The sequence below is a fragment of the Sapajus apella genome, unplaced genomic scaffold (genome assembly GCF_009761245.1).
Source record: "Sapajus apella isolate SASKATOON/1434 unplaced genomic scaffold, GSC_monkey_1.0 scaffold6, whole genome shotgun sequence".
In the NCBI taxonomy this organism is placed as follows: Eukaryota; Metazoa; Chordata; class Mammalia; order Primates; family Cebidae; genus Sapajus; species Sapajus apella.
The window spans coordinates 42,520,590-42,546,190 of NW_022436946.1; the positions used below are offsets into that span (position 1 = coordinate 42,520,590).

Genomic DNA, 25,601 nt, shown 5'->3' on the forward strand with positions numbered 1-25,601 from the left:
GGCGTGTGCCAGCACACCCAGCTAATTTTTATATTTTTAGTAGAGATGGGGTTTCACCACGTTGGCCAGTATGGTCTTATCTCTTGACCTCGTGATCCACCTGCCTCGGCCTCCCAAAGTGCTGGGATTACAGGCGTGAGCCACCGCGCCCAGCCAACAGTGGACTTTCTAACCAAATGTCCTTTCATGCTTGCTGATTTTTGGTCTGTGTGCATGCTACCACATCTGCAGGTTCACCCAACGTCAGACAGAAAATATTTCAGCCTAGGTACACTGGCTCACGCCGGTAATCCTAGCACTTGGGAAGCTGAGTCATGTGGATCGCTTGAGGTCAGTAGTTTAATAGTAGCCTGGCCAACATGACGAAACTCCTTCTCTGCTAAAAATACAAAAATTAGCCAGACGTAGTGGCATGCACCTATAATCCCAGCTACTTGGGAGGCTGAGGCAGGAGAATTGGATGAACCTGGGGGGCAGAGGTTTCAGTGAGCCGAGATTGCGCCACTGCGCTCCAGCCTGGGTGACTGAGAGAGACTCCATCTCAAAAAAAGAAAAACAAAATATTCCAAATGTTTTAAAATACTTGTATCTAGATCACAAAATTTCACATGCTGGTAGCTTCTACATAGTTATGATCTATAGCCTGTGCTTCCTATATGTGAGTTATGTTTGTCATGGAAACCCTAATGAAACATCTAGTAACCTTGGGGTTCTGACTGCCCTTTCCTTCCTGTCACTTTTACCTTCTGTGTTTTACCCATTCTCCTGTGACAAGCTCCCACAGTATCTTCAGCCAGGTGCTGCCATCTCTGCCCCTAAGTTGGTTGGGATCCCCACAGATAGGCTCTACTGTTGGTGGATTCCCTGCACAGAGGACAGATCCCGTCCCCCACTGGCACTGACAGCTCCCCATCACACAGCACGGCATGGGGCAGATCAGACTTGGGGTCACGGGATGAGCTTGAACATGTTCCTAACCCCGCTGGCCTCAGTTCCTACACCTTTAAGATGAGGAAACTGCATGAGATGACCTCTCAGGTCCTTCTCTGCTCTAAGACTGCCCCAGTTTTCACTTGTGAAATGGATATAACAAGATGTCCTACTTCATAGGATGATCAGGATGCGTGTGAAATGGGTATAACAAGATGTCCTATTTCATAGGATGATCAGGATGCGTTAACAGTAAAGCTCCCAGCATAGCACCTTCCATGCCGTGCAGGCTGGCATTTTTCTGGAGTCTCCCTGAGTGTGTGTTGGGACAGGGAGGAAGGGATGGCAAAGCGGGGCTTTTGCCTTCTAGGAGCTTCTAGGTAGGTTGTCTTCTGGTTCCCGCCGCCCCGTGGACACCTCAGCACTTCTTGTCCTGTGGGTCCTGTTTGCCTCAGCTGGAAGCCCATTGGTTCTCAGCTCTCCTCTGTCTCCTCGAAAAGAAACTGCTCATCTCCAAATCCTTGTCTCAAGATCAGCTGTTGGGGGAACCCAAACTAAAGCAAGGAGTGATAGAGAACTCGCCATGACACATTAAGTGAAAACAGCACAAAACAAGGTTCTCATACCTTCACGCTCAGGACTGCTTTTTAGACGGAGCCTTGCTCTGCCACCTACACTGGAGTGCAGTGGCGCCATCTCGGCTCACTGCAACCTCCGCCTCCCGGGTTCAAGCGATTCTGCTGCTGCAGCCTCTCAAGTAGCTGGGATTACAGGTGTGTGCCACCATGCCCAGCTAATTTTTTTTTATTTTTAGAAGACATGGGGTTTCTTTTTTTATTTTTGTTTTTATTTTTTATTTTTAGTTTTTGAGACAGAGTTTTGCTCTTATTGCCCAGGCTGGAGTTCAATGGCACAATCTCAGCTCACCGCACTCTGCTTCTTGGGTTCAAGTGATTCTCCTGCCTCAGTCTTCCAAGTAGCTGGGATTACAGGCATGTGCTACCACACCTGGCTAATTTTGTGTTTTTAGTGGAGACGAGGTTTCTGCATGTTGGTCAGGCTGGTCTTGAACTTCCGACCTCAGGTGATCCACCCGCCTCAGCCTCCCAAAGTGCTGGAATTACAGACATGAGCCACTGTGCCTGGTCTAGACATGGGGTTCACCATGTTGGCCGGGCTGGTCTCGGACCCCTGATCTTGTGATTTGCCCACCTCGGCCTCCCAACGTGCTGAGATTACAGGTGTGAGCCACCGCGCCTGGCCCAGACTGTGGACTTTTTAACCAAATATTCTTTCACGCTTGCTGATTTTTGTTCTGTGTGCATTTATAGTTGGCCCTGCCACATTTGCAGATTCATCCAACTGCAGGTAGAAAATATTACAAAAGCTGGAGCTGGATGCAGTGGTTTATGCCTCTGATCACGGCAGTTTTGGAGGTCAAGTCGGGTGGATTGTTTGAGCCCCAGAGTTTGATGCCAGCTTGGGTAACGTCTCTACAAAATAAAAAAAATTAGCTGTGTGTGGTGGCACATGCCTGTGGTCCCACCTGCTTGGGAGGCTAAGATAGGAAGATGGCTTGAGCCCAGGAGGTTAAGGCTGCAGTAAGTTGCGATTATATCACTGCACTCTAGCCTGGGTGACAGAGCAGGAACTCCTTTTAAAAAAAAAAAAAATAGGCCGGGCACGCTGGCTTGCGCCTGTAATCCAGCACTTTGGGAGGCCGAGGCGGGCGGATGACCTGGGGTCAGGAGTTCGAGACCAGCCTGGCTAACTTGGAAAAACCCCGTCTCTATAAAATAAATAAATAAATAAAAACAATAAAGAATAACACCAAGAAAAAACTATATATTATAACCACTATTTACATACCACTTATGTTGTATTAAGTAATCTGGAGATGATTTAAAGTATACAGGAGGATGCACATAGGTTACATGCAAATATTATGCCATTTTGTATCAGGGACTTGAACATCTGTGGATTTGTGTGTCACTGGGAGTCCTGGAACCAACCCCCTGAGGACACCAAGGAATGACTGTATTACCTGATAAAAATTGGGGAAAAGCCCCATTATGCATCTTCCCTCTTAAAATGAACTCTAAAAATATGAGGTGCCCTGTAATGTGTAACTCTTTCCAGCATTTACATTTCTTTGTGGTTCTTCCTAAGCAGCTGTGGATGGTTCTCACTTCTCTGCCTTTTCCTTGCCTTTCTTCACAGCTGTCTCTCCTCAGTGTCCCTTCCAGTCCCAAGCCAGGTGCATGCTGCTAGTCAGGATTCAGATTCATCTGGATTCCAGCATGAAGCACAGAGGTAGCCCTAAGCCCTGAAAGTTACTGGATTTATGTAGCCAATTTAAACAACTTCTCCATTGTAATTTGATATTTGAGTGGCTAAAGCATCTTGTTATTTCTGAACATTTGGGCTTATCCTCCTTTTTGTGCTTTTTGTAAACTGCAGTCTTTTCTGATGACCTTCTCATCTTTCCTCACCCACATGCCCTGAATGGAAGATTGAACAGTGCCTATCTCTCTCTGTGCAGAAGGATAGAGACTAATAGGCATTTAAATAAAATTATATATATTCCTGTAAGCTCTGCAACATTTTAAAACGTTTTTGTACCAATGACAGTCATTTTGCCTGGGACTTCCTAGGCTATTTGTTTAAGAAAAACACAGAAGCTGCCAGGCGTGGTGGCTCACGCTTGTAATCCAAGCACTTTGGAGGCCAAGGTGGGCGGATCACCTGAGGTCGGGAGTTCAAGACCAGCCTGACCAACATGTTGAAACCCCGTCTTAAAAAAGAAAAGAAAAACACAGAAGCATTTCCACCTGCTGGGGATTGGTCTTGTTTGAGAGTTGGTTTCTCGCATCTTGAAACCTGTGGCATTTTAACTCCATCAGCTGCAAGCTGCATGGGTCTCATGGATACACATCTCCTTTTTTTAAAACTTTCCCTGGGCTTGGTCAAGGGTTTCTCTCTTTTTTCCTTTTCTTTTTTCCTAGGCTTAGCTCAGCTGTCTGAGGGACATAGAACACACCGCTTGGAGAGAAAGTTGGGGAATGTGCGGATGTGTCGACTGTCCTGTAATTTGAGGTTTGTGGTGGGAGGCACAAAAACATTTTGGAAGGGAGAGAATGTCAGAATGAGGAGTTCTCTGCAGTCCAGGAGGCAAACGGGAATGCTCCCAGCAGCCTTTACCAGGGTAGTTGTGGCAGTGCTTGCATAGGCTATAGTCAGGCAGGTGAGAGGAGTCTGTGGCATCCTGGGTATCTGGTTCCTCAGTGTCCACCGAGGAGGAGCAGGGCTTGTGGCCTTCATCTAGGCAGGTGACCAGGAAATGGAGGTAGCAACGTGCTACCCATCCCCTTTCTGCCCAGCTGTGACGTTGATGTGCTCTCCCTGCTTGGAGATACAGGGAGTAGCCTCCACATCCCTATTGTAGCAGCTTTTCTGTATCATGGGGTGGAGCCTGTTTCTTTTTCTTTCTTTTTTTTTTTTTTTTTTTTAAGGAGACGAGGTCTCGCTGTGTTGCCCAGGCTGGAGTGCAGTGGCTATTCACAGGCGCGATCACACTACTGATCAGCACGGGAGTTTTGACCTGCTCCGTTTCTGACCTGGGCCGGTTCACCCCTCCTTAGGCAACCTGGTGGTCCCCCACTCCTGAGAGGTCGCCATATTGATGCTGAACCCTATTGGCATAGCGCACTACAGCCCAGAACTCCTGGGCTCAAGCGATCCTCCCACTTCAGCCTCCCGAGTAGCTGGGACTACAGGCATGCGCCACCGCGCCCGGCTGGGGTCTGTTTCTAAGCATGGAGCAGACTGGCTTTCCAGGGTGCTGATGGAGGCAGAAGGAGACTTGGTTCCCTGGTGCTATTGGACGGAGAGACTTGAGTCTGGAAACAGGCCCATGGTTTACAGAAGAATGAAGACTCGACTCTCCTCCCTGGCTGGCCGAGGGAAGGCACAGAAAGACTCAATTTGAATCCAGGTTCTGCCACTTGGTGATGTGACACTGGAGGAGTTACCTGTCCTGGGTTTCTCTGTTTGTTGAAATTGGGACTAAAATAGCTCAGGGTGAGGCACAGGCACATAGGCAGTGGCCGGCCCAGTGCCTGGCGTGAAGTTGGTGGGCTGCAGATGTCACGGCACAAAAAGGAGGATAATCCTACGTGTTCAGAAGGAACTCACTTCACTCCCCGCTGCGCGAGTGAGGGGGCAGGTGCAAGGTTTCCAGGCCTTGCAAGTGGGAAATTCCCCAGCTTCCTAATGAGTGAGGCTGATTTGCTGGCTTGGAGGGAAGGGACCCCCCCATGCTGTGTTCTGGGTTACTTCTGGGCTAACCTAGCATCTGTTACTAGTCTATAAATGGACACGGAAGTGTTTTCCAAAGCACAGGCACTCTGGGTGGCTTGAATGCCCAGGCAGTTGCATCAGCACCCTTTCCTCCCACCTCAGCTGCATGAATTGTCTTGGGTCTCTGCCCACTGCAGGTGGCTGAGATGTGTGCTCTTCCTTCATCACTTTCTAGGGGCTCAGAATTCAGAGGCCAAACTGCCTGCTGTAGGGTCACATGGTGGTGGTTCGGAAAATAGCCTCCTTCCAACCCCACTGGAAACAAGGGAAAAAAAAAAATGGAAAATAGGCTTTCTGCTCACCAAGCCACATTGCCGGCAGACTCCATGCGGCAGCCTGGAGTCTAGCCTCGCACTGCTCCCTGTGTGATGGACCTGCTGGAGACACACGGTTGGGCCAATGTAATGGTAGAGAAATATACTACCCTTCTCACCACCCGTGGCCCTGGCTGCTGCGTTCTCTCATTGATGCCTGTTTTCTTTTCTAGTATTTGCCCATCCTTTTAATGCTTTCAGCTTACCAGAATCTGTGAGTCTTTGCAATTTTTCTTTCACCATGACCCTTTCCTCCCCAAAATAAACCAACTGCCATCCCCTCCTTTTCTGCCTTTTCTCTGCCAAATGTAATTTGTTTTGTACAGCGTGCCCGCCTCTGACAGCCATCATTTCTCCCCATCTGTTCTGCATCTCAGCGCTGCCCTTGATTGGCAGGAATGGGTTATGTGACCAGGGCAGTTTCCAAGGGCAGGGCCATTCAGGTGACCTGTAGTGTGTTTCCTTGAGAGGCCTGCTACTAGGCTGGGAATCAGGTCTTTAATTTCTGCCTGGCGTTGTCCAGCCTTCCTGGCCTCAGAGACACCCAGCTCAGATGATGGTGATCCAAAGTGAGGTGTAGTTCCTTGAAATAAAATGGAAGGAGTTGCTAAAATTTACCTCTGGTAAAATAGTTCTTGGACCCTTGAAGTTGGCTTATTATTTATTTTCTGTCAATATCACCCTGTACGTAATGCTTTTCAGGTGGGAGATGGCTTGGTGAGTAGGAATTATTTGCAGTTTCTTTCCCTCTCCGCAGCCCGCAGTTTCAATTAAATCTTATTTTGATTTTCATTCCTCTGAAAATTAACAATACAGGGATGAAGAACTGTGCCTGTCTTGCACTATTGTGCACCGTTCTTGCACTAAGAATAGGGCTTCACATCATAAGCACTGCATGTGTTGCCATTATTAGTGATCTTTGCAGTGATGACTGCTCACAGATCACATGGACACACTCTCCCTCTTGCTGCTGTCCCTGCTCCATTCACCTGCCTAAGACAGGTACCGTATGTCACACACACACCATTCTGTGGCTACTCCTTGAATGGTTCCCTGAACATTTTAGATGGCTTTTCTCTTACAGAGTTTCTTTCTTTCTTTTTTTTGCTTTTTTTTGTTGAGATGGGCTTTCACGATGTTGGCCAGACTGGTCTCGAACTCCTGACCTTGTGATCTGCCCACTTCAGCCTCCCAAAGCGCTAAAGTGCTGGGATTACAGGTGTGAGCCACCATGCCTGGCCTCTTTTATTTGAGACAGAGTCTTATTCTGTCACCCAGGCTGGGGTACAGTGGCACAATCTCAGCTCACTGCAACCTCCACCACCTGAGTGCAAACAATTCTCCTGTCTCAGCCTCCCAAGTAGCTGGGACTATAAGGGTACACCACCATGCTCAGCTAATTTTTGTATTTTCAGTAGAGACAGGGTTTCACCATGTTCTCGAGGCTAGTCTTGAACTCCGGACCCCAGGTGATCTGCCTGCCTCGGCCTCCTAGAGTGCTGGGATTATAGGCATGAGCCACCATTCCCAGCCAGAAATTTCTTTCTTTTCTTTTCTTTTTTTTTGAGACAGAGTCTTGCTCTGTTGCCCAGGCTGGAGTGCAGTGGTGCAATCTCAGCTCACTGCAACCTCAGCTCACTGCAACCTCCACCTATCAAGTTCAAGAAATTCTCCTGCCTCAGCCTCCTGAGTAGCTGGGACTACAGGTGCATGCCACCACACCTGGCTAAATGTTTTTGTATTTTTAGTAGAGAGGGGGTTTCACCACCATTGCCGGGATGGTCTTGATTGCCTGACCTCATGATCCATCCACCTTGGCCTCCCAAAGTGCTGGGATTACAGGCGTGAGCCACCGTGCCCGGCCCAGAAATTTCTTAAGAGATTCTTTTTGGTCCTGCTCTCCACTCATCCTCAACCAAAATGAGAACTCTGTTTGTAGTCAGCTTAATCAGTTGTGGGGATCACAAGTCCACAGTGTGAACATTTAAGGTTGCAATGTATATTCTTCTCCAAATGTTACTACCTTTGTATCTTTTACTATTTATGTCCATGCTGTCATGGTAGCTGGGGGATCTTAAAGACTTAGTGGTACTTCTGTTTGTTTTGTTTTAGTGGTACTTTGCATCATGGTGCCAGTTCCATTCCAGCTGGGGTGGGGGAATCGGGGCAGGTTCTGCTTCATACCCTGCAGCCTGTAACAGAGCACTGCCCCCACTTTCTTGCCTCATTCCCACACCTGGTGTGTTTGGACCAGATTGTGAAGAGCTCCAAAACCCTACACTTAAAAATCCACAGCACCGCTGGGCATGGTGGTTCATGCCTGTAATTCCAGCACTTTGGGAGAGGCTGAGGCGGGTAGATCACGAGGTCAGGAGATTGAGACCATCCTGGCTAATACAGTGAAACCTTGACTGTGCTAAAAATACAAAAATTAGCTGAGCATGGTGGTGTGCACCTGTAGTCCCAGCTACTTTGTAGTCCCAGCTACTTGGGAGGTTGAGGCAGGAGAATCACTTAAACTCGGGAGGCAGAGGTTACAGTGAGCTGAAATCATGCCATTGCACTCCAGACAGAGCAAGACTCCATCTCAAAATAAGTAAATATTTTGTTTAGCCCAGTAAGTCTAAAATATGATTTCAACATGTAATCAATATAAAACAATTATTAGGGCTGGGCACAGTGGCTCACATCTGTAATCCCAGCACTTTGGGATACCAAGGTGAAAGGATCGCTTGAGGCCAGTAGTTCAAGATCAGCCTGGGCCACATAGTGAAACCCCATCTCTACAAAAAGTTTTTTTAAATTAGCTGTGCGTGGTGGCATGTGGTACCTGTAGTCCTAGCCATTCCAGAGGCTGAGGCAGGAGGATTGCTTGAGCCCAGGATCAGAGGCTGCAATAAGCCATGATTATGCCATTGTACTCCAGCCAGGGTGACAGAATAAGACCTTGCCTCTAAAAAACAAACAGACAAACAAACAAAAGCAAAAAGAATTATTAGTGACATATTTTGCATTTCTTTTACTAAGCTAAGTCTGAAATGTGGTGTGTATTTTACACTTACAGCATATCTCCATTGGACCAGCCACATTTTGAGTCCTCAGGAGCCAGGTGTGGGCAGTGGCCACCTTCATGTCATGGGCAGCACAGCTCTCTTGAATACCTGAAGTCCTAAGACATCAGGATCCACAGCCCCCATCCTTCTTCAGCCTATTTGTTTCATGGCTGGAATGTATAAGCGTGGACTAAAAAGAGATAATTAAAATTGGGATCTTTTTTAAGACTTGATTTGTTCATGTCATGTTTCCCTGGCTCAGTAAGTGGCTCTCAGTGGATGCTGTAAGTGGATGCTTTGTGGTTTCCTCACATAAAGTCTTGGAGAAGAGCTCCCAGCAGGGATGCACAAGGCCTGGCTGCTCCTGAATGTCTGCAGACAAGATTAAGAGGACTCATACTTCCACAGTGCTGTGTAGCCTTTAACCCCCAGTACCTAGAGCCGGGGTTGCGGGGGGCAAGGGGATTTTCTGTGGGTAGAGAAAATTAAAAAAGAAATCAAGCAATAAATCAAGACTTTGTCTCTGTTTTTTCATATAGTGAAATAGAAGATGAACTCAACTGAATTCAGTGAAGATATAGAAGAAGGTAAAAAAAAAATGCCCTTTTAAAAAAATGTTTTTAACTGAATACTTTTGATTAGGTCATACATTCACATGGTCCAAAAATATACAACTTTATATCCTGAAAAGTCCCCTCCCGCCCTGGGTTCCCATCTGCCTACACTCACACACTTGTTACCTTGTATCTCTTTTTAAAAGTTACTTATTTAAAGCACAAAAAGATAGTATTTTATCTCTCTTTCTCCGCTGCCTTCCCTCCCCAAAAGATTTTTAAACCAATTTTGAACTAAATGCTCCTGGCTCATGGCTTTATTGTATGGCACTAGTGCAGTGAGATAAAGATTACATTGTTGGGAAGCGCAGGTTTGCTACGACTAGACATCATTATCTGAGCAGTGGTGTCAAAGGGTGGCTGACAGAACCTGCTAATCTCTGAGCTGCCCTGGTCTTTCCCACTGAGCCCTGTTTCTTCTCTGACACAGTTCTAAAAAGTAACACTGTGAAAGTGGAGACAGAGGCTGAAGATGCTGCTCTGGACTGCTCTGTGAATTCCAGGACTTCTGAGAAGCACTCTGTGGACGGCGTCCTCACTGCCCTCCAGGACTCCAGCAAACGAAAGCAGCTGGTCAGCGATGGCCAGCTAGACTCTGTCCCCAGCGTGAAGAGGCGGCGGCTGATCCCTGAGGTGAGGGCCCGGCTCCTGTTACTCTTTGCTTGGGCTCTAACCCTCTCTGATTCCATGCTGAATCTCCCTCTTGTTTTGGGCATCCTGGCAACTGCTGAAATGTTAGGCACAGGAAAGTCTTGATTTAGGCTATCCCATCTCTGGCTTCAGTTTCTCACAGGTGTCTTTAACTGGAATTCTTGTCTGTGTCTGGATTCCTGGTGGGTAAAGGGAGCCTTCACATTGCAACGGGTTTTGCATTATTTTGCTGTGCTTTGTAGGGAAAGGCAGGAGCTTTCTGATAGTGAGGACAGTTAATGTAAGCCTACCACACGTGACATTGAAGCTGATTCCCGCAAAAATGGGGCATTAGCTAGAGGTCAGATCTTTTCCTAAATTAAATCTACCATCATTTATTTAAATAGAAACTGGATCTCACCATGTTGCCCAGGCTGGTCTTGAACTCCTGGCCTCAAGTGATCCCCCTGACTTGGCCTCCCAAAGTGCTGGGATTATAGGTGTGAGCCATAGTGCAGGGCCAACTCTTTAATTGGTTTGTTTTAATTCTCCCCTGGTGGATGTTAGGGGAGATCCAAACAAATTGCGAAGTTATACATTTTAAGGATTTGGTTAGGTTTTAATTTGCATAACGGTAAGACTAAGATTTTAACCTGCATTCTACATCATGGAACATTGAGTGATGCTTTTTTTTTATTTGAAATGGAGTTTCCTTCTTGTTGCCCAAGGCTGGAGTGCAATGGGACGATCTCAGTTCACCACAACCTCTACCTCCTGGATTCAACCAGTTCTCCAGCCTCAGCCTCCTGAGTAGCTGTGGTTATAGGCGTGCACTACCACACCCGGCTAATTTTGTATTTTTAGTAGAGACTGGGTTTCTCCGTGTTAGTCAGGCTAGTCTCGAACTCCCAACCTCAGGTGATTCACCTGCCTCAGCCTCCCAAAGTGCTGGGATTACAGGCATAAGCCACTGCGCCTGGCCATGAGTGATTATTTTATGTATTATTTATTTATTTATTTATTTATTCAGTTTTTGTTGTGTTTTGCTTTTTTTTTTTTTTTTTTTTTTTTGCTAACTCTTTATTCTGGTCTGAATTGCTTTTCTTTTTTGAATGACTTTGTCTCTCTAGTTTATTTGGGTTTTCTTAAAACAACTTTATTAAGATATAGTTCACATCCTGTACAGTTCACTAATTTAAATTATATAATTTAATGTGTTTTGTTTTGTTTTTGTTTTTATTTTTGAGACAGAGTCTCATTCTGTCACCCAGGCTGGAATGCAATGGCATGATCTTGGCTCACTGCAACCTCTGCCTCCCCGGTTCAAAGCGATTCTGTTTTCTCAGTCTCCCAAGTAGCTAGGATTACAGGCATACACCACCATGCCTGGTTAATTTTTTTTGTATTTTTAGTAGAGACAAGGTTTTCACCATGTTGGCCAAGCTGGTTTCAAACTCATGACCTCAAGTGATCCGCCCGCCTTGGCCTCCCAAAGTGCTAGGATTACAGGCATGAGCCACCATGCCCAGCTGTAGCTCATTTTCTTTTAGCACTGAATTATATTCCACTGCCTGGATGTAGGATAGTTTATTTATTTACCTACTAAAGGACATCTTGGATGCTTCCAAGTTTTGGCAGTTATGAATAATGCTGCTGTAAACATCCATGTATAGGTTTTCATGTAGACGTAAGTTTTCAACTCCTTTGGATAAGCACCCAGGAGTGCGATTAGGTTTAGTTTTGTAAAAAACCACGAAACTGCCTTCCAAAGTGGCGGGACCATTTTACAGTTCCACTAACAAGTTCCTCTTGCCCCACATCCTTAAAAGTGATTTTGACCATTTTAATAGGTATGTGGTAGTGTCTTGGTTTTTTTGTTCATTTAGTTAACACAGTTTTTTTTTTTGTAGAGATAGGGAGTCTCGCTGTGTTGCTCCTGGCCTCAAGCGATCTTCCTGCCTCAGCCTCCCAGAGTGTTGGGATTACAGGCATGAGCTGCTGTGCTCATTTTTGTTCATGATGCTGTTGTTTTGAGACAGGGTCTCTCTGTGGCCCAGGGTGGAGTGCAAAAGCACTGGCACATCAGGCATGGTGGTTCACACCTGTAATTTCTGCACTTTGAGAGGCTGAGGCGGGTGGATTGCTTGAGTGCAAGAGTTCCAGACCAGCCTGGGCAATGTGGCAAAACGCCGTCTCTACAAAAACGTTAACCAGGCGTGGTGGCGCACACCTGTAGCCCCAGCTACTCAGGAGGCTGAGGTGGGAGAATCGCTTGAACCTGGGAGGCAGAGGTTGTGGTGAGCTGAGATCACGCCATTGCACACCAGCCTGGGCAACAAGAGCAAAATCCATCTCAAAAAAAAAAAAAGTTACTGCCAAACCCAGGGTCATCTAGCTTTTCTCTTGTGTTACCTTCTAAGTGTTTTCTAGTTTTTTATTTTACATTTAGGTTTGTGATCGATTTTGAGTTGATTTTTGTAAAGAGTGTAAGGACTATGTCTAGATGGATATGTTTGCATGTGGATGTCCAGTTTGGTACAGTAACATCTGTTGAAAAGACTCTGTCCTCCATCATATTGCTTCTGTTGACTGTCTTTATGCAGTTCTAATTCTGAGCTCTCTATTCTCTTCCATTGATCTATTTGTTTATCCTTGCCCCAATACCACCCTATCTCGATTACTGTAGCTTTATGGTAAATGAAGTCAGGTAGTATCAGTCCTTTAACTGTTCTTTTTTTTTTTTTTCAATATTGTGTTAGCCATTCTGGGCTTTTGTCTGCCTATATAAATTTTAGGATTAGTTTATTGATACCAATAAAATAGCTTGCTGAGATTTTGACTGGGATCATGTTGAATCTATAGATCAAAGTGGAAAGAACTGATATCCTGAAAATACTTAGTCTGCCTATCTATGAGCATGGAATGTCTCTCCATTTATTTAGTTCTTTAATTTAGTCAGTTTTGTACTTTTTCTCATATACATCTTGTATATACGTATTTTCTTAGGTTTATAACTATTTAATTTTTTTGGAGGCCTGATATAAATGGTATTGTGTTTCTAATTTTAAATTCTACTTGTTTATTGCTGGTGTATAGGAAATAAAATTGACTTTTGTATAGTAATCTTGTAACTACAACCTTGCTGTAATTGCTTATTAGTTCCAGTTAGTTTTTCGCTGATTCTTTTGGATGTTCTACATAGACAGTCACATCATGTGCAAACAAAGACAGTTTTATTTCTTCCTTCCCAATCAGTATACCTTTTATTTATTTGCTTATTGCATTAGCTAGGACCTTCTGTACAATATTGAAAAGAATGAGGAGAGGGAGACATCCTTGCTTTGTACCTGATCTCAGTGGGAAGCCTTCTGTTTTCTCACCACTAAGTATGACGTTAGCTGTAGGGTTTTTGTAGATGTTCTTTTTCCAGTTCAGGAAGTTTCCCTGTAGTCCTGATTTACTGAGAATTTTTGTTATGAATGGTGTTGGATTTTGTCAAGTGCTTTTTCTGCATTTATGATATGATCATGTGATTCTTCTTCTTTACCCTGTTGCTATGGTGGATTTTATTAACTGATTTTTAAATGACGATCAAGCCTTTTCATATCTAGGATAAATCTAAGTTGGTCATGGCGTATAATTATTTTTATACATTATTAGATTCAATTTTTATTTATTTATTTGTTTTTTGGAGACAGAGTGTTGCTCTGTCTCCCAGGCTGGAGTGCAGTGGCACGATCTCCACTCATTGCAACCTCCGCCTCCCGGGTTCAGGCAGTTCTCCTGCCTCAGCCTCCTGAGTAGCTGGGATTACAGGCACGCACCACCATGCCCAACTAATTTTTTGTATTTTCAGTAGAGACGGGGTTTCACCATGTTGACCAGGATGGTCTCGATCTCTTGACCTCGTGATCCACCCGCCTCAGCCTCCCAAAGTGCTGGGATTACAGGCTTGAGCCACCATGCCCGGCCTTGTAATTTTTCTTTTTTCTTTCCAGAGACCTTCAAAGCTACTGCAAATCAATCTACTGTAATTTTTATTGTTTCTTCTGCTTACTTTGGATTTAATTTGCTTTTCTAGTTTCCTCAGGTAGAAGCTTAGATGATTTTTAGATCTTTTCTACTATATGCCTTCAATACTGTACATTTTCCTCTAAGCACTCTTTTTGCTGCATTCCACAAATTTTGGTAAATTGAGGTTTTTTTTGTTTTTGTTTTTGTTTTTTTTTTTTTGGTGAGACAGAGCCTCACTGTGTCGCCCAGGCTGGAGTGCAGTGGTGCGATCTTGTCTCACTGCAACCTCTGCCTTCCAGCTTCAAGTGATTCTCCTGCCTCAGCCTACTGAGTAGCTGGGATTACAGGTGCCCACCACCATGCTCAGCTAATTTTTGCATTTTTAGTAGAGACAGGGTTTCACCATTTTGGCCAGGCTGATCTCAAACTCCTGACCTCAGGTGATCCACCGCCTCTGCCTTTCAAAGTGCTGGGATTGCAGGCATGCCACTGCCGCTGGCCTCATGTTCTCTTTTTGTAGCATGTTAATTATACTAATTTTCTTAAATATTTTTTTCTTCCTCTTTTTTTTTTTTTTCTTTAGACAGAGTCTCGCTCTGTCGCCCAGGCCAGTGGCATGATCTCGGCTCACTCTGCAACCTCTGCCTTCCGGTTCAAGCAATTTCCCTGCCTCAGCCTCCTGAGTAGCTGGGATTACAGGCATGTGCCACCACACCCAGCTAATTTCTGTATTCTTAGTAGAGAGGGGATTTCACCATGTTGGCCAGGCTGGTCTTGAAGTCTTAACCTCGTAATCTTTCTGGCCCAGCCTCCCAAAGTGCTGGGATTACAGGTGTGATCCACCACGCCCAGCCCTTTTATTTGTTTTTTGTTTTTGTTTTAATACAGGGTCTCATTCTGTCACCCAGGGGTAAGCTTTGTCTGGCTGGAGCTTCAGGTTTTACCCAGGGATTCTGACATGGTTAGGGAAAAGGGACCAAAACCGAAAATGCGTTTGAATATTTCTAATATGACTTGCCCAATCTACATATACACAAATGGTCACTTGTATTTACTGTACTTTTCAGTAGATAGACTACAGAAGGCAGTTCTGACCCACTAGCTTTGGAGGCAGAAAAGTCATGTTTAAAGTTCTGGATTTTATTTGGGTATTTTCTTTGCTGGTTAATTTTCCTTAGTGTATACAAAGTGAGGTTGAAAATACCTGCCCTCCCTCCTGTTTCATAAAAAGAGTGTAAGTATAAACCTTTTGAAACCCTGAAATTCCTTGTATAGAAAGATACCATGTGTATTTAAGGCAACGTTTCCTTTTTTTTTTTTTTTTTAATCTTCTTCTCTTTGTTTTTTTTTACTTCTTATTTATTTATTTTTATTACCATTTTACAGGTGAAGTATTTCCTTTTTAAAAAGTTTGGCCAGGCATAGTGGGTCATGCCTGCATTCCTAGCACTTTGGGAGGCCAAGGCAGGCGGATCACAAGGTCGGGAGTTCAAGACCAGCCTGGCCAACATGGTGAAACCCTGTCTCTACTAAAAATACAAAAATTAGCTGGGCATGGTGGCAGGCGCCTAAAATCCCAGCTACTTGGGAGACTGAGTCAGGAGAATTACTTGAACCCAGAAGGTGGAGGTTGCAGTGAGCCAAGATTGCGCCACTGCACTCCAGTCTAGGTGACAAAGCAAGACTGTCTCAGAAAGAAAAAAAGTTTGTGTAAATTGAGGCCAGGTGCCATGGCTCATGCCTATAATCCCAGCACTTTGGGAGGCTAAAAGTTGGGCAAATCGCTTGAGCCCAAGAGTTTGAAACCAGCCTGGCCAAAATGGCGAAACCCCATGTCTACATAAAACACAAAAACTGAGGTGGGAGGATCACCTGATCCTGGAGGGGTCGAGGCCCTAATGATCCTGCCACTGCACTCTAGCTTGGGCAACAGACTGAGATCCCATGTCAAAAAATAAATAAGTTTGTATAAATTGATGGATGTGTCAGTAAATCAATAGTCTTAGAACCCTGGGGACTTGATTGATTGACTGATTGATTGAGATGGAGTCTCACTCTGTCACCAGGCTGGAGTACAGTGGCATGATCTCGGCTCACTGCAACCTCTGCCTCCTCTGCCTCCCCGCCTCCCCTGCCTCCCAGGTACAAGTGATTCTCCTGCCTCTGCCTCCTTAGTAGCTGGGGTTACAAGTGTGTACCACCACTCCCAGCTACCTTTTTTTATATTTTTAGTGGGGATGGGGTTTCACCATGTTGGCCAGACTGATCTCGAACTCCTGATCTCAGGTGATCCACCTGCCTCGGCCTTCCAAAGTGCTGGGATTACAGGTTTGAGCCACCATGCTTGGCTAACCCTGGAGACTTTAGAACAATCTATCTGTTTTATGAAATTATAGTGTATGTCGATTTTTCAAAATAGTACTAGTGTTAACTCATGGCGAATAGCCTCTTATCCTCTCCTGGTAAATCTTCTGTTTCTTCTAAGATACATATGTGGTGGCTGGAGTAGGTCAGGGCATATGTACTGTTTTCTTCTTTTTCTTTTCTTTTCCTCATTTTGAGACAGAGTCTTGCTCTGTCACCAGGCGCCAGGCTGGAGTGCAGTGGCGTAATCTCAGCTCACTGCAATCTCTGCCTCCTGGGTTCAAGCAATTCTCCTGCCTCAGCCTCCCGAGTAGCTGAGACTACAGGCGCATGCCAGCACGCCCAGCTAATTTTTGTATTTTTCGGTAGAGATGGGGTTTCACCATGTTGGCCAGGATGGTCTCCATCTCTTCATCTTGTGATCCACCCGCCTTGGCCTCCTAAAGTGCTGGGATTACAGGCATGAGCCACCACGCCCAGCCTTTTTTCTTTTCTTTTTTCTTTTTTGAGATGGGATCTCATTCTGTGGCTCAGGCTGGAGTGCAGTAGCACAGTCCTGGCTCATTGTAACCTCGACCTCCTGGGCTTAAGCAGTCCCCACACCTCAGCCTCCCAGTGGCTTATTTTTGTAAGGACAGGGTTTTACCATGTTACCCAGGCTGGTCTTGAGCTACTGGGCTCGAGCAATCTGCTTGCCTTGGCCTCCAAAAGTGCTGGAATTACAGGCGTGAGCCACCACACCTAGCCGTATGTACTGTTTTCTGAAGCACTTTCATCAAAGACAGGAGGGACCTAGAGACTGCATCCAGCGATAATAAAAAAATAGAAAGGGCAAGGCGCGGTGGCTCACACCTGTAACCCTAGTGTTTTGGGAGGCCGAGGGGAGAGGATCACTTGAGCTTAGGAGTTCAAGACCAGCCTGGGCAACATAGTGAGACCCTGTCTCTATTTTTATATAAAGTAGAAAAGAAGCACACAAATGGTTACCAGTAGCTACTCAACAAATAGTGTCTTGCGTACCTTACTCCATCTAATCCATATAGCAAACTAGCTAATACCTCCACCAGGCAGCTGAGCAAACTCAGGCATGTAAGCTAAAAGGTGTCAGGGTGGGGACTCCATGTTTGGGTCCCTTTCCACGAACACTCCCTTCGTGGAAGCCGTTTTTCTCTGTCCTGGATTTTCCCTCTGGGGTTCCCTTCCACACTCTCTCATGGAAGCCTGTCTTCCCTTCCTAAACTCCGTCTCTCTCTCTCTCTGTTCCCTTCCACTCAGTGTGGAAGCTGCTTTCTTCTCCTGGATTCCATCTTTCTGGATTCTCTCACTCAATGTAAGAGTTTGCTGTTTCTTTCTCTCCCCTCCTCCTGTTTCTCTCTTTAAATAAATCACTTTCTACAAATAGAAAAATAAAAAATAAAAAAACAAAAAATAAATTAAAAAAAAAAGGTGCCAGGGTGCCTGTGGGGCAGCCTTGTTCCTGGGGTGAGATTATCAGGAGTGATTGGGAAGACATGTCACCTTCTCTGAGTTATCCTACTGAAACAGGAAAGGTTCCCTTGTCCCCCTCACAGGGTGTGAGATGGGGTGTGGCTCACTCCTTCAGTGCCCCGAAGCTCAACGGCAGGCTGTGGGGCTCCGACCCCATGGCAGTGTCTAGGGGTGGGTATGCACAGTTCCTGAAGCCCCAGTGGGCGTATTTTAGTTTGGCTTTTGTCTGTAGGCGGCTCATGTTAACCAGCTCAATTAGACCCTCTACCTTGTTACACAGACGGAGGGCTATCCTGGGTTCTTGCCTTGGTGTACCAGAAAAATCAGATCACACCTGGGCTTGGAGATTGAGTGCAAAGTTTTATTGAGTGGAAGTAGCTTACAGCAGATGGGGAAACAGGGAGATGATTTTCCTCTGGAGTTGGGCCACTCATTGGTGGCCTGGCCTCTCCTCCTCCTGCCCTGGCTAAACGCCATGTCGTTCTGCTGGTTGATGGCCTGCCGGGACTCGGGTGTCTGGCGGTGTGCTCCTGATGGCCTCTCGACATCCAGCCGCTTTCGTGTTTCTCCACCCGCCCATGTGTTTCTCTAGACATGCAGCTTGTATCTTCTTCCACTGATCCGCTTGTCTTGCCATCCAGCCGCTGTGTGCCTGCCTGCTAGGGTCTGGGGGATTCTATAGGCACAGGATGGGGGTGTGGCAGGCCAGGGTGGTCTTGGAAAATGCAACATTTGGGCACGAAGGCAGGAGTGCCTGTCCTCACCTAGATTTCGTGGGCACAGGCCCGAGGGTGGAGCCCTAGCCAGGGACTTGCCCTTCTCTACCCAGCACTTCCCTGCCCCCCTCCTGTATCACTACTGTTGGGGTTCAGGGGAGTCCTCAGCTTCCCTGAGAGGATGTTTCTCAAGGTTCTTGGTCTATCACTCTCTCAAGAATGAGAGAGGAGACCGTGGCGCAGTGTGCACGTAAAGTAAAATACTGGACTCAAAAAGTGGTTGCAGAAAGTGATTTATTTAGATAGAGAAAGAGAAAAAGGAGAAGGAGAGAGGAAGAAGCAGCTAGCTCTCACATTGAGTGAGAGAAAGAAAAGCCGCTCTCACACTGAGTGAGAAGGGCTCCCAGAGGGGGAAACCAGAGAAGGAAAGCTCCTCTCACACCGAGTGAGAGAATCCAGAAAGATGGAACCCAGGAGAGGAAAGCAGCTTGCACACGGAGTGGAAGGGAATTGAGAGAGATGGAGTTTCGGAGAGGAAAGGCAGCTTCCACACTGGGTGGAAGGGGACACCGGAGGGGGAAAATCCAGGAGGGAAATCCATGTAGTGGACACCGGAGGGGATTCCAGAGAGCTGGAAATCCAGCGTGGGTGGAAGAGCAGGAGAATTTATCCTGGGGGACATTCCCACATCCCCAAGTTCCTCTGGCCAATGAAAGGAGTTCCTTTAAACTTCCGCTGGGGCGATTGACTCTTAGTTTCTTCCCGCTCCCGTGAAATTTAAATATAAACCATTAAATCTCCCAGATAGAAAGAGATGTGGGCGGGGCAGGGGACATGGCGCTGGGAAGTTCTTGCCCTAAAAACTACACCTCTCATGGACTCAGTAAGAGAATACATTCCCTCACTACCAGCATGCTAAAATACCAGAACAAGCGCAGAGTCTGGGGGCAGATGAGGGGCAGATTGCCAAGACTCAGGTTCCTACACCATGGCGAGGGCTGACACTGCCCACCTGGCTGGGCTGTTGTGGATTACTGTGGTAGCCCACGTGAGGACGTGGCATGGGGCATGCTCCACATCAGCCTTCAGAAATGTTTAACTGCCTCTGAGCCCCCATCGCCAGCCCTCCACCCCATGACCTGTATTCAACTGCCTCCCTCCGCATTTATCAGAATGAAATCGGCATGGGACCATCAAGGAGGCTGCCTGACCCCCTTGAGGACACCCAGGCCTGGGCACCACCCAGTCAGGATATAGACCATCTCCTGTCTTCTCTCCCCAGACCCAAGGAAAGGGCAGGAGGATAAAGCGGGGAGCCCTGATGCTCACAGCATGTCACAGGCAGACTTCTGTCAATGTTGACACCTTGTTTTATGAGTGACATTTAGTACAATGCTGAGAAGCAAAACCCTCCCTCAAAAAGTCTAACAAAGGGCTGTGTAAAGACTTACTTGGCACCTCTGCTGGAGAGGGCTTCATAGCCAAATGCAGCAGATGTGGGAGGTGCATAGCCAAAGTTTTTATTGGTAATAATCATTTTGTTCACAGAAGTGGGGCGGTGTTCAAGAGCCATATGCCAGGCAGAGGTTAGCTTTGTTCTCCTGGGGTTTTTTGTTTATTTTTTTTAAATCCTAAAATATCACTGTGGTTTGTTTTCATTTGGGGAATGGAAATGCCATCTCATGCAGTGCAAATGCATGGAACACCTCATGAGTGTCAGTTATTATGGTGTGAGCTGAGGATTCTTTTTTTTTTTATTTGAGATGGAGTATAGCTCTGTCACCCAGGCTGGAGTGCAGTGGCGCAATCTTGGCTCACCGTAACTTCTGCCTCCTGGGTTCAAGGGATTCTCCTGCCTCAGCCTCCTGAGTAGCTGGGATTACAGGTGCCCGCCACCATGCCCAGCTAATTTTTGTCTTTTTAGTAGAGACGGGTTTTCACTGTGTTGACCAGGCTGGTCTTGAACTCCTGACCTTGTGATCCACCCACCTTGGCATCCCAAAGTGTTGGGATTACAAGCATGAGCCACTGCTCCATCTGGCCTTTTTTTTTTTTTTTTTTTGAGATGGAATCTCGCTCTGTTGCCCAGGCTGGAGTGCAGTGGCGTGATCTCGGCTCACTGCAATCTCTGCCTCTCAGGCTTAGGTGATTCTCCTGCCTCAGCCTCCCAAGTAGCTGAGACTACAGGCATGTATCACCACGCGAGCTAATTTTTGTATTTTTAGTAGGATAAGTTTTCACCATATTGGCCAGGCTTGTCTCAAACTCTTGACCTTGTGATCTGCCCGCCTCCCAAAGTGCTGGGATTATAGGCGTGAGCCATCACGACCGGCAAGCTAAGGATTCTTTTTCTGTTCTTTTTTTTTTTTTTTTTGAGACGGAGTTTCACTCATGTTACCCAGGCTGGAGTGCAATGGCGCCATCTCGGCTCACCGCAACCTCCGCCTCCTGGGTTCAGGCAATTCTCCTGCCTCAGCCTCCTGAGTAGCTGGGATTACAGGCACGCACCACCATGCCCAGCTAATTTTTTGTAGTTTTAGTAGAGACGGGGTTTCACCATGTTGACCAGGATGGTCTCGATCTCTTGACCTTGTGATCCACCCGCCTCGGCCTCCCAAAGTGCTGGGATTACAGGCTTGAGCCACCGTGCCCGGCCTACTTTTTCTTTCTTTTTATTATTATTATTTCTTTTTTTTCCTTTCTTTTTTTTTCTTTTCTTTTTTTTTTTTTTTTTGGTGCTGTGACTTGGAAACGATGAGGATTTTTTTTTTTTTTTTAATTGAGACAGAGTCTTGCTCTGTCACCAGGCGCCAGACTGGAGTGCAGTGGCGCGATCTTGGCTCACTGCAACCTCCGCCTCCTGGGTTCAAGCAGTTCTCCTGCCTCAGCCCCCTGAATAGCTGGGACTACAGGCACACATCACCACGCCCAGCTAAGTTTTGTATTTTTTAGTAGAGATGGGGTTTCACCATGTTGGCCAGGATGGTCTCGATCGCTTTACCTTGTGATCCGCCTGCCTCGGCCTCCCAAAGTGCTGGGACTACAGGCATGAGCCACCGCACCTGGCCAGTGAGGATTCTTAAGAAGTCTCTCAACAACCATTGAAGTACATTCCCATTTTAATGAGGTTCAGAGAAGTTAGCACTACCAAGCCTGCATGATTCCGAACTGGGCACTTAAACACTGTGCTGGTGGGGTACTGGGATATTTGTAAGATGCCCGAGAAGCCTTAGATGCACTCATGTCTTTCCGCATCTCTGGTCTTCCTCTTTTCCCTTCATTATAGTTGCTTTATCTCCCCAGAATCTTGTTTCTTCAGCCATCGTAGCACATTCTTCACCCTTACTTACCATATAGTGTTGGCAGCAGAAGGATGACCCAGAGTAAGAAACATGAGAGCAGAGACTGTCTGGCTGGATCCTGGTATTGATGCTGATATATTGATCCTATATATTGATGCTGAACTTAGTGAGCATCAATATGGTGACCTCCCAGAAGCACGGAACCACCTTGTGGCCTAAGGCAGGGTGAACCTGCGCAGGTCAGAAACAGAGCAGGCCAGAACTCCCCTGCTGACCAGTGGCAGGGTAACTCCTGTTAACAGCACTGTTCTCCAACATAGGCAACTTAGTGCAACCCTGTCTCTTATTTAATAAAAAAAAATTTTTGGCCAGATGTGGTGGCTCACACCTGTAATTCCAACACTTCGGGAAGCCAGGGTGGGCAGATCACTTGAGCTCAGCAGTTTGAGACCAGCCTGGACAACATGGCGAGCACATTTAAAATAGGATTGCATGCAGAAAGAGATCATTAGAAACTCATATACTGTGCAACAAGAGTACATGTTCTAGAGGGAGACCTTCCCTAATTAATAACCAGGATAGAAAATAAGTACAGGGTCTCTACTAAAAATATTTTAAAAATCAGCCAAGGATGGTAGTGTGCGCCTATGGTCTCAACTACTCTGGAGGCTGTGGTGGGAGGATCACTTGAGCCGGGGGTGGGGGTGGAGGTTGCAGTGAGCTGAGATCATGCCACCTACTCCAGGTGACAGAGTCAGATCCTGGCTGAAAAAAAAAAAATTGATGATGATGAAGATAATTCTGTTGAAAATGAAAATTGTACGCATCCTTCTTGCCACTGTGAATTCCAGGAGGGAGATGCCAACCCTCTGTCTGCCATTTCACGTGGCCTCCCTGCTTCCCCAAGCCATGCTGCTTTCTGGCTGTTCCAGTATGCTGACTTTCTGGGCACTTTTGAGCCACTCATCATTCACTGAACTAAATTCAGTGACTGCTCTTGGATTTGGGGCCCTGATGAAGATGTCTGGTACTTGGAACATCTCCAGGGTGACCCATTCCCTGAGATGTCACTGGGCATGGACACCTGGAATCTCCCTAAAGAGTCTATTATTTATCCCTCACTTGTAACTGAACATCAGCCTCTTTTTGTTCAGTCGGATTCTCCTGCTGAAAGATTTGGGTGTTCTCTCTGGGGTCTACGGGTGCTGGTGGTCAAATGCAATGTCCTGATGAAGATCTGGGCTAGACGCTGGCACTGCAGAGTCTGAACATTACAGCACAGTTCCATATGGTTGGAAGACGAGCCTCAGAGAATTGGGAACGTGTCAGCCAGCCCTACCCAGTGCCAAGTAGCACAGATTTAAAGATTTCTTGATGCTCCTAGACAGCTGAGCTGAGATTTTATCATCAGCCGCAAACGCAGCCAGCCCATTGCTGCCTTGGCAGCATTTGTGGAATTAATTGGAGCGCTGAGCTGACAGGACACCAGTGTGGGGATATCTAAGAACCTCCTTTTCAGTGCTTGTGTTGTGTTCTGTGTTGAATTGTGTACCAAGGTTTCTGGGAGTGAATATTGCCCTCTACTGGGACACTAATATTTTTTATTCAAGCAGTGTAGCCAAAAATGTTTCTGTTGACGGCATGTTTCTAACATGCTTGGTGGAAACAGAAATATTTGTATTAATGAGACTGAATATTGAGAGTTATGGGGGTTTTCCAGTTTCAGCGCACTCTTGCCTCCTACCTGCTGTAGGAATGTGGGGGAGTCTAATCTTGTGTGTGTTGTTGGTATTCAAATAATTCGCCAGAAACTTTTCCCTGTATTCATTTCTCCCCGGGTATTAATTAGGACAAGTCTCCCTCTAGAACATGCACTCTTGTTACATGGTATGTAAGTTTCTGATGATCTCTTTCCATAGGAAATTCTATTTTAAATGTGCTAATGGAACCTTATTTTAAAGTGAAGTCTCCTTTTCTAAAATCACCCCTAACATAATTATGATTTGCAATTGTTGGTACTCCAAACCCGATTTTTCTGTTGATAAACCTTGTAGTAATCTCATAGTCCATGGGACCTTTAAAGTTATTGTAGTGTAATAGAACTAATGGTGAATAAATGCCTAAAAATTTTACTTTACTTTCTATAGGAATTAGCAAGTAAGGCACTTTGAGTTTGTATTTGTTAGGGCAGTGCTTTTCCACAGTGACCCACAGTTATAAATCACCTTATAGAGCAATACAGTTTCCATGTATGTATTTGTACATAAATATGTAGACATACCCATAGTAAGGAAACAAAACTCCTAAATTGATTTACTTTGGGTGGTACACTTTGATATTTTCTATTCTTTAGATTTCTTCCTCCTTCCCTCCCTCCCATTTTTTTTTTTTTTTTTTTTTTTTAAAGACAGGGTCTCACTCCGTTGCCCAAGCTGTGGTGCAACCTCACCTCCAAGACTCAAGTGATCCTCCCACGTCAGCCTCCCTGAAGCTGAGACTGCAGGCACATGCCATCACGCTCGGCTGATCCCTCCCTCTTCTTTTTTTTGTTTTTGTTTTTGTTTTTGAGACGGAGTTTCACTCTTGTTGCCCAGGCTGGAGTGCAATGGCGTGATCTCGGCTCACCGCAACCTCCGCCTCCTGGGTTCAGGCAATTCTCCTGCCCCAGCCTCCTGAGTAGCTGGGATTACAGGCACGCGCCACCATGCCCAGCTAATTTTTTGTATTTTTAGTAGAGACGGGGTTTCACCATGTTGACCAGGATGGTCTCGATCTCTTGACCTCGTGATCCACCCGCCTCGGCCTCCCAAAGTGCTGGGATTACAGGCTTGAGCCACCGCGCCCGGCCTCCCTCCCTCTTCTTACATTGTTCATGATCCACCAATGTCAGTCATCATCTACTAACCCACAATTTAAAACACTGCATTAGGAGTGAAGGGTTTCAGCTGTCTCCACCCCTTCCTTTCTGGTGTGTGTGTGTGTGTTGGGGTGTGTGTGTGTTTTCTTTTCTTTTTTTTTTTGAAACAGAGTTTCACTCTTATTGCCCAGGCTGGAGTGCCATGGCACAATCTTGGCTCACTGCAACCTCCGCCTCCCAGGTTTAAGTGATTCTTCTGCTTCAGCCTCCTGAGTAGCTGGGATTACAGGCATGTGCCACTACACCTGGCTAATATTGTATTTTTAGTAGCGATGGGGTTTCTCCATGTTAGTCATGCTGGTCTTAAACCCCCGACCTCAGGTGATCCCCCCCATTTCTAATGATCCCTCCCAGAGTGCTGGGATTATAGGCATAAGCCACCGAGCCCAGCCCTTTTTCTTTCTTTTTTAAACAAATAATGCCAGATAGCACAGGACAAACAGACCTCTAAGAAGTGCCCTCCGTGAGCGAATCACCCTGAGGCACTGTAGGAAAGTCCTCGGTGAACTGGTGGAGAGTGTCATTACAACTCCCTTAATAAAAGTCCTTTACAGTATTACCTCTGCCATGCCTTGGGAATAGCATTATGTAATAATAAATCATATTGTAATCATCATGAATTTTTATTTATTTATTTTTGAGTTAGTCTCACTCTGTTCCCCAGGCTGGAGTGCAGTGACATGATCTTGGCTCACAAAGCCTCAACCTCACAGGCTGAAGCACTACTCCTGCCTCAGCCTCCTAAGTAGCTGAGACTACAAGCACATGCCACCATTCCCAGCTTATTTTTATAGAGATGGGATTTCACCATGATCCCCAGGCTGGCGTTGAACTCTTAAGCTCAAGAGATTCCGCACCCCGCACCTCCAGCCTCCCAAAGTACTGGGATTACAGGTTTGA

General features: G+C 46.1%; 1 protein-coding gene across 2 annotated transcripts in view; it reads left to right on the forward strand.

The window, feature by feature from the left end:
- Positions 1–25,601, forward strand: part of BEND3 (BEN domain containing 3) — a 46,696-nt gene that overhangs the window by 12,680 nt on the left and 8,415 nt on the right. For both annotated transcript variants that reach the window (XM_032275127.1, XM_032275126.1), the window contains 2 exons: positions 9,196–9,243; positions 9,701–9,903. In XM_032275127.1, coding sequence (XP_032131018.1) covers positions 9,207–9,243; positions 9,701–9,903 — 240 coding nt within the window. In that variant the 5' untranslated portion in view covers positions 9,196–9,206. The remainder of the gene's footprint in view (positions 1–9,195; positions 9,244–9,700; positions 9,904–25,601) is intronic.